The sequence below is a fragment of the Dermacentor variabilis genome, chromosome 1 (genome assembly GCF_050947875.1).
Source record: "Dermacentor variabilis isolate Ectoservices chromosome 1, ASM5094787v1, whole genome shotgun sequence".
In the NCBI taxonomy this organism is placed as follows: Eukaryota; Metazoa; Arthropoda; class Arachnida; order Ixodida; family Ixodidae; genus Dermacentor; species Dermacentor variabilis.
In genome coordinates this window covers 107597730-107617901 of record NC_134568.1, presented here as the reverse complement: position 1 = coordinate 107617901, position 20172 = coordinate 107597730, and the positions used below count along the sequence as shown (strand labels likewise).

Here is a 20172-nt window from a genome sequence, read left to right as displayed (position 1 = left end):
TGCTAGATGCTTTTCATTTTGTTTTTTTTTTTCACTCGATTTTCACAGCAATAAAATTCCCACTACAACATTTTTTTCCCACAGCCTGTGAATTTCATTGTTGCGACATTTTACTGTATTTTTAACATCAGGTCAAATAAGAACTGCAGACGTGGAAAGCTGCCTTTCCAGGAAGTGGTAATATAATCCAGCATAAGTGCGTGGATGCTGACTGCACTAGAGAACATGAGAAGTAACAATTAGGCGCAGATGAGTTCAGCATAGAATTTCATACAATAATTACTACAGGGAACTCTGGCACTAGTGTCTAGGGGAGCTGCAATGGGAGCGGTTAAGCCAGCATTGGAATTATGGGAAGTAGATGGATTTGCCTAAATTTCGTCCTTCTGGCTTCAAACAGCTTCGCAACTTTGAAAACTCATTTTCAACAATGTACCACGTCATAAACAATTAAACATTATTAAAATTGTACGATGGCAGGATTAAAACACAGTACCTCTAGCATAGGCACCCAATATTGAAACCATTACAACACGGATGCATCAACAAACGACATGTAAGGCCCTTACGAATTTACCGCAGGCAAGCTAGTGCCTCGAGACACTTGGCATGTTTTGATTTGGCCACCTTGACAAGCTGAACCGCTGCAAGTAGTAGCGATTGTGTGTTTGCAGCGTCCTCTACACTTTGAAAAATATAGATTGCTTTGAAATTTACGACAATGAAGGCATACAAAGCGTAAAAAAACAAATCCACAAGAACGTCTCAATCCACAAGCATGAAGATCAGACAAATCCATGCATTTCCCATCATTCCCATGATGGCTCAGCGATTGCAGTGCCAGAGTTACCTCTAATACATTGTAGGAAACTCTATAGAATTCAGGGTTTGTGAATTTTTGCTAGGCCACAGAATGTTTGCACTCTGCTCCTCCATACTAAAGGGACACAAAGAAAAATATTAAGCTCCAAGTTAGTTGACAGATGACTGTGTGCCAATTTCCAAATTTGTTGCACAGAAAAGTGCCACTGAAGCTCTCTCTGCTGCTTCTCAATTTGAATCACCTATACTGAAACAGACGAGCTGACATAATCACCACGTGAGCTCCCTCTCTGCCACTTTCTGTGTCTCAGCCAGTGTGCTGACATGAAATGACAGGTACCATCGTCTGAAATAGAAGACGCCAAGCCAATCTGCTATTTTCTTTCTTACAAAAGCTCTGTCCTCCCTACAAATGATGAATTTGTTATTACAGCAGCCTAACCTTTTAATCTAGCTTGCCTTAATATGTTATTTTATTGTCCTTTTAGCTGCCATTCAAGGTTCCAAAAATTGGGCTGTTTATGAAAGATCTTGGGCAGCTTCTTGTTCGAGACTTACTGGGTTCTTGAGGTGGGACCCTTTTGTTTTTCATTTGCTCGACTGTTCTGTAATATTAATACCTTCTTGCAGTCCTGTGTGTTGAAAAGAACTATGCTGTTGTCCCTTGTCCTCCACAGAAATTGTTATACTCACGACAACTTTCTGTTGTAATGAAGAGAAATCTACAGCAGTGTAGCTTTTGTATGTGTTACTGAACCAAGTAGTATGACATGGCTTGACAGCAATTCCTTTGGTTTATCAGGGCAGGTAGTGAATCAGCATTGCTTACTACAGTAAAAGCTCGTTAATTCGAACCGCAAGGGGAAGCCACTTCAGTTCGAATTAACGAAAGTTTGAACTAACGAAAGTGAAGGAGAACAACAGCACACTGCAATTTGGAAGCAGTAGTGCATGTCAGAAATGGAATGCTTGAAAAAGTCCGTGATCATAGTCTGCCTTTCTTCCTTGAAGGCAACAGCTAGCACTTTTTGCTCTAACGAGCGAATGTGGCGGAAGGCCTCCTCTTCGCCTTCTTCAAAACTGAAGAAGAAACGGGTAGCGTTCAATCTAGTCATGACCTCCGCAGCGGAAGACCGCACTGAAGCTTCGTCTTCCTCCTCCACCTCGTCACTGGCAGCGACAGGTTCAGCGCTTCTGACCTGAGAAATTTTGTCCTCATATGCCAGCGCAACACACACCACTGCACTCTCGTCCACGTTGACATAGTCAGCAAAGGAGATTTGCAAAGCCCCCAAGATTTGCGACAGGCAAGAAGTCTCGGAGGTCAATGTAGAACGGAGAGGAGGCAAGGCAACGCAGCCTTGTGTGTAGGCAGTAGGCGCATTTCTCTGGCCGTGTGCCAGGCACCAAGCTGCCGGCACGGTGGCGCGTAGTTCGAATTATCCATGGCGGAACATTCTCCCGTTTGAATTAACGGGCTTTTTTATGCATAGACGTTTGTGGAGCTTGGCCGGACCAAATCGTACAGTTTGAATTATACATAAATTCGAATTATTGAAGTTCGAATTAATGAGCTTTCACTGTACTTGCAACAGCTTTGCATTTGCTAAGACATGGAACAAAGCGAAAAAATATTTACTGCAGAGTGGCGCATGTTGGTAGGTCTTATTTTAATATAGACACAATAGTAAATAAGATATATGTTTTTAATTCTCAGCTTAAAGAAATGCAAATACTGAGAGGCTATTTAGAGGAAGGCTGTAGACTGTAGCTTTCCTTTCACTGCCAATAAATGTTTTCCAGAAATTGGAATTTTTCCCACAGTGAGTGGCAGGGGAAATACTGCCAATGCTCCAATTTATCACCCACCCCTTTCAGGGAGAACTCTGCAACTATAATGGTTAACTTCATAAAAAATTTGCAATTACATTATTTTTCTGCAATTCTGAGGTGTTATATTATGGTGTGGGCAAATATTCGAAAGAAATGCAAAGTAGAATATCAGAAAATAGCACATTTATAGTGTGCAGTCGACAAAAATGGGCTGTGGGAGATGCCATCATACTGTGGATCCCACGGCTTTTCGTCAGCACAACATGACCCTCTTGATGCCGTCATAAGAGGAGAGATCCGAGCTTCAGATAGCCACATCATCGCATTTCACCGTGCAAAAACAAAAGCAAAAGATGAGAGTGAAAAAAGGAAGCCGTACTGTCACTATTCATTACTGATGCCTTGGTGCACAGGAAGTGCAGCTATTGGCTGACGCATATTTGAATCGCTGGCACGCATTTCACACAAATTTTGACAGCAGTGTCCTGCGCACTTCTTTGTCTCGGCAATGTTTGGCATGTCGCTGGCTCACCTTTCTTCCATTAATGCATCCAAAGTGCAAAATTGTTGAATGTACCATTCAGAATGAAAAAAAATAGACCAAAAAAAAAAAAAGAGCTTCAGAGCCAACACACATGTTGGAATCTCTCTGAAGTTACTTATGTAAAATGGTTAATTAAATGCTTTACAACTAACAGCGATGTGCACAATTTTGTTCGTTTTATGTTTATGCACTGCATCATTCAAAAGCTATCCCGAAATGCAAACTCCAAATCTGGTGGATGAACAGTGTGAGACGCATACGGAGCAATGTCACAAGGGCGATGTATGATGCTTGTTAAAAGAAGAATAGTCATGACAGATGTATGCACAGGAAAGTATGACACGCATCAAGCAATTTTTTAAGGATTGTGTACCCATCCTGGAGAAATAGCAAAGAACATGCACACCCCCTATGGTGCATACCAAATGGCTAAATCAAAGTAAAGTAAACCAAAGAATCTGTGAAATATAATGCACAATTCTATTAACAAATCAGTGTGCTTCAGAGATATCGGTGAGCCGACTTAAATTGAGGTTTTATATAGGAATCGTAGCAGGACATATGGGGGAGGAGGGGCACGAGATGCACGCCCCATCTGCCCTCACCCCTAGCATACTCCTCTACTCTGGCCATGGCTGCGAATGGCTGTCCATGCAGCTGAGCACATACGCAGTCCATGTTCCGTATCATGGAGGTAATCTGCAGCCAAATGCAAAGGGCAAGTCAAGAAGACTAATGCCTTGACGCGCATGTAACCTCAAGTCTCCAAGACGCAGTGAAGCGATAGGTAGCACGAATTGTTCGAACACTGCTGTCGGCACTCTTCATCACCCTAGCGTTGTGACAGTGAGTGTTCATGGTCACTCAGAGAAAAAAATTGTGGGGTTTTATGAGGCAAAACCATGATCTGATTATGAGGCACACCATAGTGAGAGACTCCGGAATAATTTGGATCACCTGGGTTACCAGATACCATCCACCAGGAAAGTTCTGGGAATTTGTGAAATTATTATTTAATGTGCACTTAAATATAAGTACACAAGTGTTCTCACATTTCATGATCACTCAGGAAGACCTGTTCATATTTGCCTCTGCATGTGTTACACCGAGCTTGTTAATTTATTTAGCAAGTAAATGTTTACTGCAATTTATACAGCCATTAAAACTATGAACCTTACTTTGTGCAATCTCTATGTTATCACCATGGATGCTTTGCCTCTCAGACGAAACTGTGGCTTTCTTTTTTCGCTACAAAGACGAATTATTCGCAATTTTTTACTTTTGTTTTTAATTTAAAGGCACCATCTGATGGTGGCTGCGGGCACTAAGCAGGGCCAGCCATGGCGTCCCAAGATTTACGGAACTGCACAACAACGCACAAAACCTCGAATGCCGTGAGCCATGCCGATGCATTGCTCTTAATGCAATCTTCATAGCAAGCCCCGGTGCTCATAATTGCGCAATTACGGACTGACCTTCTTGCAATTTGTTTATAAGTGCTCACTGATAAGATACCATGCACCAGGAAAGTTCTGGGAATTTGTGAAATTATTTTTACTAGTGCAAATTGAAAACATCGATTAATAAAATTACCGATTTAACAAAGTTTTCCGCTGCAAGTATTACAACTGTTATATTGAGGTTTGACTGTATAGGTCACTTTGCGGGTATACTTTCTTGTAGCTTTTTCATCTATATCCACAAATATATCTACTGACATAGCAACAGACCCAACAGACAGGCAGCCACGCCAAACTCTGGAAAGTAAACAAAGGAAGCTTCACTGTAAAAAAAAAAACTTATTTACATGCGTATCCACCCCCTCCAACCATCTTATTAACAAGATGTCCACCCCTCAAAAATTTGAGGAGAACCCTGCTGGACGTATATGCTTGTCTCCTGCTGAAGGTCCTTGATTGCACATACTGTATTTACTCGCATAATGGACGCACTTTTCCCCAAAAATATGCGCAAAGTTGGGGGTTGCATAGATTATGCGGAGTAACATCTTGAGTGATATTTTTCTTTTCCGCAGCCACCTCTAAAAAGTCCGTTTCACCCGAAATGCAAACCATCGATTGCGATAGCAAATGTGTAGAGAGCTACACGAAGTAAGGATAGTAGCTTTATTAGCCGGATAAACTTGCAAACATTCGCTTCAACGCAAATTGAGCAGTGAAAACGCAGCACGCACAAAGGTAAGAGCCCGCCATCAACTCAGCCTGCAACGCGGCAGCTGCGCAGTGTACAGTTGCTGGCTGCCAGAGTAAAATACCGCGCACCCCGCCTCCTCCCGGCGCCATGCGTGCGATGGAAGACGGCGTGTTTCCTTCCCGCTTTCCTCCGTTGTACGCGGGAGAATGAGCCACGATCGTCGGCGCCCCTCAGGCACGGTTGTGCTATACGCAGTTGCTGCCAGAGTACAAAGCTGTCCCCCCGCCTCCCCCCCTCTCCGAGGCCTTTTGCACGACAAAAGACAGCGCGTGAGATTGAGCCATGACCGTTGGCTGCCCTCACATGCTTTCACTTATATCTACACCATACGGCACTCGGCGACGGCGGCGACGGCAAAAAAGTGCCTGGAGCATCCATATAATTATTATCGCAATAAAAGTAGGAGACGCACTACAATTTGGCGTCCGACAAGGCATTGGACACAGTCGTACCCGCTGAATGCCATATCAGACGCCGAATCGTACCATGTATCTCCTACTTCATGGCAGCAAGTTCAGGGTAAATCATTATGCCAGAAAAAGAAAAAGAAGACCACACTTCTTGAATGGAAAAGTGGGGGCTGCGTTCCTTATGCAAGCGTGTTTATTATGCAACTAAATACGGTATTTCGTCAGGAGACAAGTCCTGTTTTCTTTTGTGGTTGCAAAAGGAAGCGACAATCCCTATTCAGAAGATGCCAACAATAAAATTGCCTTTTAAAAAGCAAAATCCTACAATGATTAAACCCTGGAAAAAGATAGATTTTTGCAGAGCATTACGCATTCGGCGGGCATGCAGTCATATACTGTGCCACTTGGTGGTAGAAAATGAAACAGCAGAACGTATATAGCAAATTCAAGTTTATCAGTGCCAAGCGATGATATACTTTTTAACGTTGCAATTTTTAAACGACTGATGATTCTTTTTTTTTTTTTTTACCCGGGCAGATGCATTGTCACCCGAAGGCTGCGAGACTGGCCGAGTCGAAGGCACTTGATATTCCACTTGTGTACCTGTCAACAAATCATTGTATTCCCAACTGCATTTTTTGCGCCAAGTTTTACCCTAATCTCGTTTCGTTAGGCACTCTGTCAAAAATGCAAAGTATCTCCCAAGCAGATCAGCTGACCTGCAACAGTGGTGGCAGCCATTTTGCATTTTCGTTGGTCAAGCTCACCGCGCTTGCGCGCTCCTCTCTTGTTCACGCTGCTTGGCGAGCTCTCCAGCGGAATGGAGGCACCCTTCCACTCACACACTCGCGGCAGAATATTCAGCACACGCACACTTTCATTCCCGCTCGCTAGTAGAGCCGAGTGCAGGGATTGTTCTGCTAAAACTATTACTATAGTGAACTTGCACTGATTTGACTCCGTTTAATTACTTTTGGTTAATTTGATACCAACCAAATGTCCTGCCCGGTGCCTATACATTTATTTCTATGGGCCCAAACTTTCATTATTTCAATCCTAAAATTGGCCTCGACTTGGATAATTCAAACTTGACTGGTCTGCACGCGTGCGCCTGACCCCAATGGTGACCGTAATAGTGATTCCGTTAGCAGCAGAGTCTGTCTCGGCAGTGATCATGGGACAGTGAATGTCTCGCACACATCCATTTTCACCAAAAATGCTTATTTTTAGCCTGCCCAGCGTGATTTTCAAGCAAATCGTAGCTCACCAATTAATAATTACAGTATTTACCCAATTGTAATACACACCTTATTTTCCAAGATTGGTCTGAAAATTGACTGTGCGGTGCCATTTGGATACTAAATGAAAACCACATTAGCAATCACAACAGCCTAATACCAGAGCCTGCAAAGCCAGTGTCATTGCCACTGCTATCACAAGTTGGCGACAGAGAAAGTTCTTGTATGGCTTAAGACAATAATGATGAGTCGCTTTCAATCATCAATTACGAAAGCGCATTCAAACAATTTTATTTTACATGCTAAGCCAGCAGAACAAGTCATGTCACATGTTTTTGGTGTTCCAGAGAACCACCCATGTCGCAGGATGAACTAGCAGAGCGGTTAGTCTAGGTGTGGGTTATCATCCCATTTGTGATTATTGCAGAGTCGTTTCATAAACTCAGAAGGTCCAACATGTAATGTAGTGGTTCATGGCCAGACAAGCACGTTGTGGTTCATGGACAGTGATAAACTGCTGTCTGAGAGTGATGACGTTGGACATTTAGGGCAAATAAAGTTCCATTCTGTAAAGGTGAAATTTGCTGGTTTCATCTTCTGTATTTTAGTAGCACAAATTTTTTTTATTGATTTAAATGAAAACAGTACACCACAAAACTGTTGGGCCGATAGCTTAAGCAAGTGGAAGCCCCTACTTTCACACATTAATAGCTCATCACGATAAAGATTAAGAGATAATAGAAACAAGCACTATGAAAAATGTACATGTGGAATTATATCCTTGCCAATAAAATGCATTTAACTGCAAGTCTGAAATTTTTAGTCACTTTAGTGCTAAGTAGCAATATATTCCAGATTTTCACACTATAAAATTGCAAAGACCACTGACCACAGACATTAGGAGTGGCAGAGAGATTGAAATTTACGTTGCTCACCTATCTAGTGCTAGAGGTTGGTACATTAAACAGGCTTAATGTCAGTGGGTGGTTGTTTATGATGCTATGGTCGTTACATGACACCCTTAATCCAAATACAAGTAGAAATGGTAGTATGCGGGAGTTCTTGAATAAAGTGGTCTGCTTCAATTGTATGTGCTAGGGAACTTCATAATCCGCAAGGCTCTTTTTAGAGTGCAGCACTTAGGCGGCCGTTCCTGCAGCGAGCACCAGTATCGGCATAACTGAGTGAACAGGCAGAACAGTGAAGGATGAATGAGTAACACAGAGCGCAGCAGGCAATAAAAGGCGGCGATGGCAAAGGAAGCGCGAGGAGTAAAGCAGAGAAGGAGGGTATGGCAAAAGCATGTGAAGAAAAGCATAGTACCACGCGAGACGTGCTCTGTGACAAACGCTACAAAATGGTGCCAGAGTACCACTCGTCGTCTATTCACTCCTCTATCTTTCTTCAGTCACTGCTTTTCACCGGCCAATAAATGTTAAATGTTATCCCTCGACACGACACACCTGCATGTATTGAAAGTTTCTCGAATTTTATCAATAGTTCTATCCGTTGACTGTGTCACCAAAGCGTTTTGTAATCCGATTGTATGCATGACGCAAATTGTGTAGTACTTTTTGGAAGCCACGCAGGCACCAGCGATTACACTGTAACCTTCAACGAGTCATGTATAAAAGCCGACGCGCTTGAACCGCAGATCAGATTTTCGACGATTGCCGACTCCGCTCGCCACTATCTTTGTGCTTGAGTGTTACTTTGTTTTACTGGGCACAAGTTCACCCAATAAAGAGTTAAATTTGTAACTCACACTTTTGACACTGTGTCATTCTTCACTGTCCCTTCCACGTGAAAATATAATCATAATACAAAATAATGTCAGCCAGTTCTTTCTAAACAATGGGCGACGCAACTGGTGGAAGTGCTTCATCTGCCGCAGCTGCCAAACTGCTAAACGCAGCTGCCACTCCCCTGCCTCAGGATGATGAAACCCTATTTGTGTAAAGGAGTGTGCGACTATTAAAATTTTCTAATACGAATAAAATACTAATTCTTAGCTTTGAATATCAAATAATGATATGCACATGCATTTATCAGAAATTTCGGTTAATTTGTAATGTTGGAACCTTGCTATTGAGGGCATGGTTTTCCGGCAAAGATTAGACGTTTAGTGGCTAAGTGTGCTTTACAGGCAAAATTTCGCTAGCAGCACAAAATTATCCTGAAATTCAGTACGAAATCGCCCCAATATTCTTAGAGTAGATAGAAACAGATGCTAAGAACCATGCTTGCTCCCGCACAGTGAACAATATATTAGATTTGATCCAAATATTTGTATCAAACTGAATATCAGAACATTTTCGAATATCCATTTTTTGAAGCGAGTACGAAAATTAAAAAATATAATATTCACACACTCCTAGTTAAAATTATGTAACCTGGAACGTGTATTGGTTCACCCCTTTTTAACCAAGTTTCTGATAAGGCTATTATGTCGAACTTGAAATCATGCTCTGATAGTAATGCCAGAAGTAGATTCTCATTTTTACGAAAACTTCGAATATTACAATAAATTAAGAAAAAAATAGTGTCTGCAGCATTCAGTGCTGACCTGCTCCAGAATTGTCAGAATCGGAGGCAAGCTATATTTTTATTGCAAAAGAATAGGATGTACTTTTGATTTATACTTTGTTTACGAGCTCTGTCATTTCTACAGTTTTCTACACTGAACACATAGAAGGTAGGTGGGCATTCGATTCAGGGGCTTGTTAGAATCTGGAAAATAATGGCATAAAAATCAGCGGTATGCTTCAGCACTGTCCTGCCTTTTGTTTAATTCAACCTGCCAAATAACTAGATCAATTTCGTTGGTCCCATCAGGGTCAAATTAACAAAAATCAATTTATACCCACTTTCTTATGCACGCACCCCTTCTCTGTTTATCCCACCTGTCAATCATATCGAGACAACAAACATACAAGCCCACGTGCAAAAAAACCTCTCCTTATCAAAATCTTTTATAAAGCTGCGCTGTTTGCCATCTGTCATTTAACACATTAGGAAGGAGCCAAGATGGCCCTAAAAAGTCAAGTATAATAAATCCTATGTTTTGGTTGGACGTGTCACTCACTTTGTATATTTAACACAACCAGACAGGTAACTGTCAATCGTTTAGCTTCGAACGTCATGAGGTATTTTTTTTTTCAGTCCAGAAACAAACAAACCACTGCACTACACCAAAGAACATCTCTCAAGGTATCCCCAGATTAGAACATACATTACAAAAATAAACCTTTACTTTTATTCTGGAGTCCAAAGCTTAAATGTGCGGTCAAAGGATGATGTCGCCAAGTATTTCCCATTAGGTGAAATGTCAGCACCCATAATTTTGCCATCGTGACCACTGAGGCTATGTATTGGAGTCCATTCAGGATTGGACCAGATCTGAAACAGCAGAACAATATATCAGCAGTAAAAATTGAAACCTTCATTGCTCACAACAGTCAGTGCTCGCTTTTGCTTTGAAAAGACTACCATATGACATAATTTTACATTAAATCTTATAACACAAAAATTAACTGCCCCATTATTAATTCAATTATAAGAGGGTACAGCTCTGCTGGCAAATAACTTCATCGTGAAGAAGTGAGTAGGTGACATTTTTTGACATTATGATGTAGGTAGTTTGGCGAAAGGACAAGAAATTGACAAACATTTAAAGGGGCCTTGGAATGCAAATTAAGCATGCTGTTTTTATTCCTAGTTTGCTTACTATATGACCTGACAATGATTCAGCAGCAGTGAAAGTGCCAAGATCAAAGCATATAATATTTTAGTTTCGCCCAAGAAATCAGTTTCCATGCCAACCACAGCATCTCACACCAACAATTTTTGGCAGAAAGTACACAAGTTTATGCTGTTCATTTTTATTGGTTGGGCATGAAGATCACACTCTACATTTTAATGCTGTGCATGTGAAAAAAATGTAATGTTTTTTTCAAAGCTGTATAGAGGTCACAGCATTGCACAAAATAAAGACCTTTTACAACTGACATATGTGCACTGTCCAACGATTTACACAAAGTGTGTGATTCACCTTGTGTCGCATTAAGCCCGGTGACGATTCAGGTTCTTCCAAAAGTGTTTTATCGTACAGGACGGCACATAGTGCATCACTAATTTTCAGGATATTGCATTCCAATTCCGTCACGAGAAAAACTCATCAGAGCTTTAGCTTACCCATAAATGTATTGCAGCTGTTTACCGGTACACAAAAGATGGGTGTGCACAACAGCACTGGCAGTGCCATCTTGTTACTTCAATTACAGTACGCCTTCCAACGGCCATGCTTACAGCCTTGTTCTACCTATGCTGCTACTGCAAAGGTGTTCGCAGCAACAATAATTAGTGCATACGTATACAATGCACGGTATGTGCACTTATCGCTTCCTCCACTTCCTCTTTTTTGCCATGCTACAAATGTACTGCTGGTGAAGTGCAACTTCAGTGTGTGACGACTGTTTTACACACTTGAGTTCCTGCACTAAACGCTTCAAAACTGGAGTACACAAATAAAGTGAAATTCTGCTTATCCCAAACTTGTGTTAAAACATTCCATTCGAGATAAATACTTAAAATACATTACAATATGCTGGGGTAAGCAAAGTTGTTTCTAAGCATTAATTCATTGCCTACATAACTTCAGAGTTCAAATGCAGATGTTTGCACAAGTCGCATGCTGGCTTCACATGAAAATCAAGCCTGGCGGAATGCAATACGTGTGCTGCTCACAACGCAGTGGAAAAGTGGAGCCACGCGTTTATTGTGGTTGTAGGCAGCACTGTTACACTTGATGATTTAAGCTGTTATTAACACCGAATGGTGGAACCAATCTCAGTAGTACTAAGCACACTGCACATGAAAGAAAGCAGCCCGTGTGCACCAACATTACAAGCAAATCTACATGCCATTGCTTTTCTCTATCACTGTGGAGGCAGCACTTGCAAAGAAAATTGTTCACTGTGCATACAGTAGTCATGAATCGAGACAAGGGCTGGAATAATGCAGCAATTCTATTCCAATGCAATTCCTTTTTGCACATCATCAGTGGTCCGAGTAGCAATGCGCCTACATTATCACTGCAATCAGCATCACCAGTACATTAAGCACATCAACTGTACAAATTAAGCTAAGCCGGCCACGCTTTTGCGTGCACTCCGCCCCCGTGGCTAGTAGCGTCGCCCGCACTAGGACGACGCTATCAGGAAAAGCGCCAGCAGCGGGAAGCAAATGTTTCGTCTGCCTCTCGCTCTAATGTGTCACCGAAACTCTAGATTATGCAACCTCTAATACTAATGCACAGGAAGACAGCTTACATCGTGCCACGCCTTCTTGGCATGCCCACTCTTTTGACACGCGGCAGATTACCTCTAAAGGAGGGTGTGTGGCTGCATATGCACTCAGCCGTGCTTACAGCCATGTGCAGCCACGGCCGGCCGAGACGTGCGACAAAAATCGAGTCGCGCGTCACCTTACTCTCCACTCCACCCACTCGCGCGCGCTTGATCGCGTTACGAGCTCACTCCCCTCCCTCTCTTTCCCTTTACTTGCGCGGGAAGGCGTCACTCGTGAAGCCACCATCTTTCTTGTCTCACCCTCGCAACTTTCACTCGCACCTACAGCACACCGTGCGCGGGGCGCGATAGGATCTTATCGCACTTGGGACTTTATAGGGAACATGATGCGGCTCCACTTAAGCGGTGGGATCTGAGAGGTGTTTGCAAACAGCCGCTTGTAAGTCAATCGTTTAACCATCTGCGTCCACAGAAGTTTCCATTTACTGTCTTGGTATTTTTTTGCAGCGGCAGTGAAATTTCATTATATTGAAATCACATACAAACACACTTCGTTATATTGAGGATTTAAATACATGGTGTTCTATGGACAAGAGGTAATGAAAAGTTAAATACTTCATTATATCGAGAATTTCGTTATACTGAAGTTCATTATATCGAGATTTAACTGTATATAGAGTTGCAAAGGCAATCATGGCAGACGCAGGCATGAAGCTGCATAAGTGGGCCACAAATTCTGCAGAACTATTGAGGCTTATTGGAGGACAATGACATCATAGAACACCCCGACAGGATATGTAAGGTTCTTGGTCTGCGCTGGAAACCAGAAAATAATCTCCTTTCCATTCCTACAGAAAGCATTCCGAGTGATGTCAGATGCAATATAAGCACCAAGCGTACAGTACTGCAAGCATCTGCTAGGATTTTTGACCCTCTTGGAATAGCCAGTTCATTCGTTATCCAAGCAAAAATACTGTTTCAGCATTTGTGTGAAAGAGCAGTCAACTGGGATTCACCATTGCCGGATGACTTGGAGAAAACGTGGAAGATGTGGTGCAATGAACTGCCTAACCTTCAGCTACTCATTTTCAAGCGATGCATCACAAAGTAGGTTGAGATAAGTCGCTTCAACATGCACATGTTCTGTGACGCGAGTCCAGAAGCGTATGGTGCATGCGCCTACATGCAAAGAGATGATGGCAATAACAGCTTTAATGTGGAACTAATTTGTGCCGAATCAAGAGTAGCACCGTTAAAGTGTCTTTTGTTGCCTAGGCTGGAGCTAATGGCAGCTGTGATAGGAGCACGTCTAGCAAGATACGTTTCTAAGTAAGTGGGCATGTCTGCAACAGCATTTTTCTGGACAGACTCCACTGTTGCACTGCACTGAATTCAGAGCCACACTACCAAATGGAAAGCATTTGTGCAACATAGAGTTAGCAAAATTCAGAGCTTGAGTGCCCCTCAACAGTGGAAACATCGCCCTGGAAATGCAAATCCTGCATATTGCCTCACGCGAGGCACATCAGTTCAGAAACAGTCAGCACACTCTGATGGAATGGTCCTCCTTGGCTGCTCAAAGACTGGCAAGAATGTCCATTTGCGATAAAGAGACTGCACGAATGACTGAAGTAGAACCAGAGAAAAGGAAAGAGAAAATGGTGCTGCAGGTGTCTTCAGTTTCTAAGATGGAGACCATCATAGACATAATGAAGTATAGCTGGTTGTTCAGGCTTCCTCGTGTTACTGTTTGGGTCTTTTAATTCCTTAGAAAGATGAAAGGTGAAATCTTTATGGTGGTCTCAGTGCCGAAGAGCTCAATCAGGCAAAGACTTATTAGATTAAGAGTGCCCAAGAGGACACTTACGGAGCTGAAAAGCAAAACCTGATTGAAAACAGAGCTGTATGTTAACAGTCAGAGATCTACACTTTGAGTCCCTTCACTGACAATGACAGACTTCTGTTGGTGGATGATTACAGCATACTAGAGAAGAGGAGTCAAGCATCCCATTCTATTGCCTCCTGCGCACGCATTCACTAAGCTAGTTGTGAGAGAATGTCACCTAACTAATGCACGGTGGTGTTCAGGACACTGACCGAAATAAGAGAGAACTTTTGGATTCCAAGACCTCAAGTCATGAAACAAGTCGTTCAACCATGCAATGGCTGTATACGAGAGAGACTACGAGCAGCTAATGCACTGACAGCACCGCTTCCCACTGACAGAACCTTGCCAAGGAGTTGCTTTGAAGTCATCGGGATTGATTTTGCAGGTCCTCTTTTTACAAAGGGAAAAACGCAACGAAAATATAAAGAGCATTATTCACCTGCGCCATTACTCGTGCTATTCATTTGGAGCTCGTATCAGACCTCTCTGCAGAGAAACTCCAGTTGGCCTTCCAACGTTTTACAGGGCATCGTGAATTACCATCAGTTATCTACATGGACAACACTTTCACATTTAAGAAAACGCTGAAATGCCTTTCGCAGTTATTCAACTCAATGAAGAGAGGAGAATTATACTAGAAGAAAGAGAGGAGAAAATATACTAGTTACTGTGCAGAGCATCAGATACAATGGAACTACAGTCTTGAAAAAGCAGCCTGGTGGGGAGGCTTTTGGGAGCGTTTAGCAAAAAGCGTCAAAGTATGTCTTTGGCGTGTACTAGAAACGCACATTGGAGCTTTGAAGAGTTGATGACAATGCTCAGTGAAGTTGAGGCCGCCATTAATTCACGCCCCCTAACCTTCCTGCACTCATCACCAGACTTAGGGACTGCCTTGACACCGTCCCACTTTCTCACCGGCAGAAGATTGCTAGCGCTTCCCGATGGTCATCTTCCATCTACAACTTCAGCCAAGGAAATGGTGTGAAGATGGAAACATTGCCAAAGAATATTAGACCATTTCTGGCGTCGGTGGAGAAACAAATATTTACTGCTGCTAAGATCGACGCACAACTCCGCCAGCAAAGAGAACAACTCACTCAAGAAAGGCGATCTTGTTTTAATTCACAACGAAAAACTACCTTAGCTTCTCTGGAAAAGAGCCGTTATTTACAAGGTACTCCCCAGTCAAGGCAGACAAGTCCTAGCCTGCACAGTGCGACTGCCAGATGGCAAATTTTTTCCCCGGCCTGTGCAACTGTTATATCCAGTTGAACTCGGCAACTCTGGGGAAAAATGAGTTCGCTCATTTTTGGGGGGCAGTGTGTTGCATTTTTGTATTGTTTTAACTGCATGTGCGCACTCCAGACACGCACTCCAGGCCGAAATGGGCCCCTCGTGTCGCCAGAATGGTGAGTGGAGACAGCACCACCTCGATGGGAGCAACCTTTGCCATCAGTGAGTGACGAAGAGTAGGGCGGCACTCCCGACAACAAGAAGGGGTGGACCATGCGCATGTGTGAGAAGAGACAGACGCTCTTTAAGAGTACTGACAGAGCAGACATGTTTTACGCTGAAATGTTTTTGTGTTCTCTTGTATTGCTGAAAAGGATGGCAGTTTTTAATTTCTCCCTTCAAACCAAGTTCTGTGTTATCAATCTTTCATACATGGCACCACCAGCAGATGGGTAGCCCTTTCTAACACACTAATACAGAAAAGATATGCCAAGGCTTACCTTAACAGTGTTGTCGTACGATGTTGTGACAAGGTATTCCCCAGACAATTCTGAAAGAACAGGAGGCTTTTAAGTACTAATTTTTGGGTACACTTGAGTTTGCATGTTTAATTTGTACTTCCTGAAGGTGGTTGACTGCAGTCAAACACAATTTAGCAATCTTTGATCAAACAAAATTTATTATATTATGAATTTCTTCATCCCTCTAGAACAGAGCTGCACAACTCAAAATCAACAAGAGCCTAAACCAACACATCTGGGAGCCTCACAGGCCGCACTTTACGAGGAATGTTGCATCCTGGTAGAAAGGAATTCTGTTTGGTGTCATTCACTGACGTCCTCAGCAATGGCAGATCCAGAGGGAAGGCTAAGTTCTGTAATGCATGTCACACCTGTCCTTGAAGACAGTATGCTCTTGTTCCGAGTAAAAAAACTAAAACAAACTGCACCTCACCGCCTTTCTAAAAAAGGCATCAGTTTCAATGCCTTGTTAGCTATGCTTACGTATTCGATTTTATCAAGGTTCCTACAAAACCGAGCCAGTAGCTGGTTTCTCTGCATGCCTTCTTGGTCTGGTGAACACTGTAGGTCGATGCAGTTCTATCTAGGCTGTGTAGTAGTTGCAGTCTTCTGGCATCACCGAGAAGCATTGCAGAACAGGTGGTCACTCTGTTTCTCATCTTCAAATGACCCGAGTGACACTAGAGTTCTTGAGCTGTTCTAAAGATTTCTTCACATGCAATGAAGCTTACCTTTAAATTGAAAAACACCCGATATCGATAGTTCAATTGATATAATTCAGAATGGCAGCATGGTAAGAAATTAGCCCACCAGGCGGTGCTCACTTTGTTACGAGCTCCTTAAAAAGTGACAATGAAGAGTAGCAAGTTATTTGTATCAGCCTAGTAGAAAGTCTTGATCGACGTCATTGGTGCCAATGTTAACAAATCCAAACAACCTTGACTGACGCTTACTCCCAATGTGCCACAACATGAGAAAATTTTTGTGGACTGAAGTAAGGTGAAGACAAAAAACGAAAGCATCTATTTGAAGCAGTGTACCGAACCAAACCCGAACTGAAAATCGTACCGGAACCGCACTTTTGGGTGGAACTGAACAAGAACCCAAATCGATATTTTTGGAACATGCCTAACCCAAACCAAACATGAACCAAAAAAAATAACAGTTACCAGTTCAGCACGAAACAGTTCAAGCATGTAAGGTGACAATGGGTGCTCAATAGTTTGCACGATTGTTCGAATGCTGTAACTACTTCAATGAGCACACCCTACAAGCAGATTGTTACGACTCAGGAGTTTCGTTGTGTGTGAGAATGGGGATAGACAATGGGTATGTACTGGCAACTTTGGCCACCTCAACAGAGACACTTGCACTTCTGAAGTCAACAATGCCAGTTGTGTTCTGTGGCAGAAAAGTTGTTTGAAGAGGCTTCATGGAATCCACATTTATGGTGGCACTCTGAATTCAGTTGTTACGTCAATTTGTTACTAAATGCAGATAAACTAGATAAACACAGAGATCGGAAAAGATGATGTCATCGAGTGATATGAAAGAGCTCAGCTGCATGACTTATTGTAAACATAACACTACGGTCGCTAATGAATGTTGTCACTTTCTCAGTGAGCGGCAAACAATGCTGCAAACAGCACACAAAATCTGGTTTTGTTGCGTGCCATGGTTCAACGCACATTAACTGCTTAACCAAGCAGAGTACAATGCTCTTCGAGTTGTACAATTTATTTGTGGGGCACAATGTGCATGCTTTTGACATCTTTGTCCTCCCTTAACCAGCACAATACTATGTGCCACGTGCTGATGCGCAGGAAAGATCAATGTATGGTTCAGCACAAACCGTCCTTGTTCATTGTTCAGAAGCATCAATGTCCTCACCTCTTCTAAAAAAGCAGCAAACTGAGTCAAACGTCAAATGCTGGCTTCTTTCTTTGCTACAGACTTGGAAGTTGTAATTTAAGTAATACAATGTGAATTCACACCGTATTTGACACCACAGGTCATATGACCAGTTTGCCCACCATCAGTCCTGTAGTAAAGCAAGGTTTGAGTACGGGCTAGTTGGTATTCCATGGTTCAATCGTCACTTACAGCGCATACACAGATGGAGGACAAAAAAGAACGACGTCCTCCGTCTATGTATGCGCTGTAAGTGACGATTGAACTGTTGTAAAGACCTGAAGCAAAACTAAAATTAACTTACTCTGCTGCTGTCAAAGTAGCGAGTATGGAAGCTATGCAGACCTCACGCTCGCACAGAGAGTCTCAATCAATTACGAGGGTTGTCCATAAAATAAGGTTCCCAAGAAGCTGCAGTTGCAATGAACACTGTTACGCGGGATCCGCCACCACTGGCGTGTAGCTTGGTTCCCTCTCTCCCAGTCACCGCCCCAGCGAGCTGTCTGCAACGCTCAGTCTAGGCTTGGCAGCCATTAGAGATAGAGCGCCCACTCGCTTCTCCCACCAGGTGCGAATTACAGTGGAACCCCGGTTAAATGTCCCCCGGTTTTGCGACGACCTGGGTTTTACGACGGATTAGCGCAGTCCCGGCAAGGTCCCCATAGAAGCGATGCATTGAAAACCCCAGTTATCCGACACAATTTTACGCCTGACCCGCATAATACGACGACCCTCACGAAGCGCGGGACAGAACGGCGAATGAAAGAAAAGTGCTGTGGGTTTCTTTCCTCGCTCAGTCTCTCCGCATGCGGAGCGCTTGACACCGCTCGACCGATTCGCTCCGGCGCAGCTTCCTTCCGAGCCTCGTCTCATCGTTCGTTTCTCTCTCCCCCACTAGCAGCTGCTCGCGACACTCACTGTGCTGAAATAGCGCCTTTTCTTCTCCACAATCACTTTCTCCCTCTCTTTTCGGCGGTGTCGCCTCTCGTCGCATTGGGGAAGCGTTTCCCTCCTTTCAGTTTCCCAGCAGCAGATCACCGCCAAGGTAACGCGGAGAGGCCTAGGTTTATCGCATGTGTTCTTCGTCGTAATCCTAGCGGTCAGCATTCAGCGGAGATTTTGAGTTGTGTGAAGCAACGCGACGCACCATGTCCCGAAAGCGGACAGTTTTGTCGCTCGGCGAAAAGCTGAATATTATCAAGGAAGCGGAAAAGCGGCATGGAGCCACAAAAGCCAGCATTGCGCAGGACCTTAACATACCTGAATCTTCGCTTAAGAAGATCCTGGCAAACAAAGCGGCGATATTGCAGAATTCCAACAAGTTCGGGCTCAAGCGGAAAGCGGCAAAAGAAGGACAGCATGAGAAGCTGGAAAAAGTTCTCGTCAAGTGGCTGCATCAAGCATGGAGCTCTGCAATCAACGTTGACTGCGACATTTTAAAAGAAAAGGCCGACCTTGTGGCATTGCGTCTGGGCATCGACGACATTCAGGCATCGAACAGGTGGCTGGATTGCTTTAAAAACGAAACAGGATTGTGTACAGCCGCTCCTGCGGAGAAAGCACTTCCGTGGACGTTTTGACAGTGAACGAGTGGCTGGAGTCGCTGCCGGAGACGATTGTTGCATACAAGCCCTGCGACGTTTTCAACGCCGATGAGAGTGGTATTTTTTACCATATGCAGCCCGAGCAAACCCTTGCCTTTAAGTGTCACAGCTGTCATCGTGGCAAGTGTAATAAAGAGCGTGTGACGGCACTATTCTGTGCTAATGAGGACAGTTCCGAGAGGCTGCCCGTGCTCGTGCAAAGTCACGGTGCTTTAAGAACTTGAAGACGCTGCCATGCAGCTACAACTTCAACAAAAAGGCATGGATGACGTCTTCACTCTTCAGCAATTTTTTGCAGCAGCTGGATAACAAAACGGGTGCTAAGGTGAAGAAAATATTGCTTTTTGTGGACAATGCACCGTGCCACCTGCCCGATACGTCCAGCCTGAGGAACATAAAGATTGTTTTTTTTTTCCTCCCAACTGCACAAGCCGGCTGCAGCCGCTGAATGCCGGCATCATTAAGTGCATCAAGCAAGGGAAGTGGTTAATGCAGCGTCGGCTGGCGGCTATGGAGTGCAGCGAGTCGGGAAAAAAGATCACTGCGCTCGACGCCATGCATTTTATTGCCAGTTCGTGGAACACAGTGTCACGAAGCACAATCGCTAACTCGTTCAAGCACTGTGGCTTTAAGCGAGAGACTGCC

The 20172-nt window shown here is 43.5% G+C and overlaps 1 protein-coding gene across 13 annotated transcripts in view; it reads right to left on the bottom strand.

Annotated features, from left to right (window-relative positions):
- Positions 1-20172, bottom strand: part of U4-U6-60K (U4-U6 small nuclear riboprotein factor 60K) — an 89000-nt gene that overhangs the window by 6435 nt on the left and 62393 nt on the right. For 4 of the 13 annotated variants that reach the window (XM_075692593.1, XM_075692601.1, XM_075692679.1 and 1 more), the window contains exons 15-17: positions 15992-16041; positions 10315-10460; positions 6263-6426 (exon numbers count right to left, since the gene is read on the bottom strand). In XM_075692593.1, coding sequence (XP_075548708.1) covers positions 6278-6426; positions 10315-10460; positions 15992-16041 — 345 coding nt within the window. In that variant the 3' untranslated portion in view covers positions 6263-6277. Of the gene's footprint in view, positions 1-6262; positions 6427-7326; positions 7628-9628; positions 9792-10309; positions 10461-15991; positions 16042-20172 lie in introns of those variants that run through there. The other 9 variants (XR_012828471.1, XM_075692628.1, XM_075692636.1 and 6 more) reach the window with 6 other exon arrangements.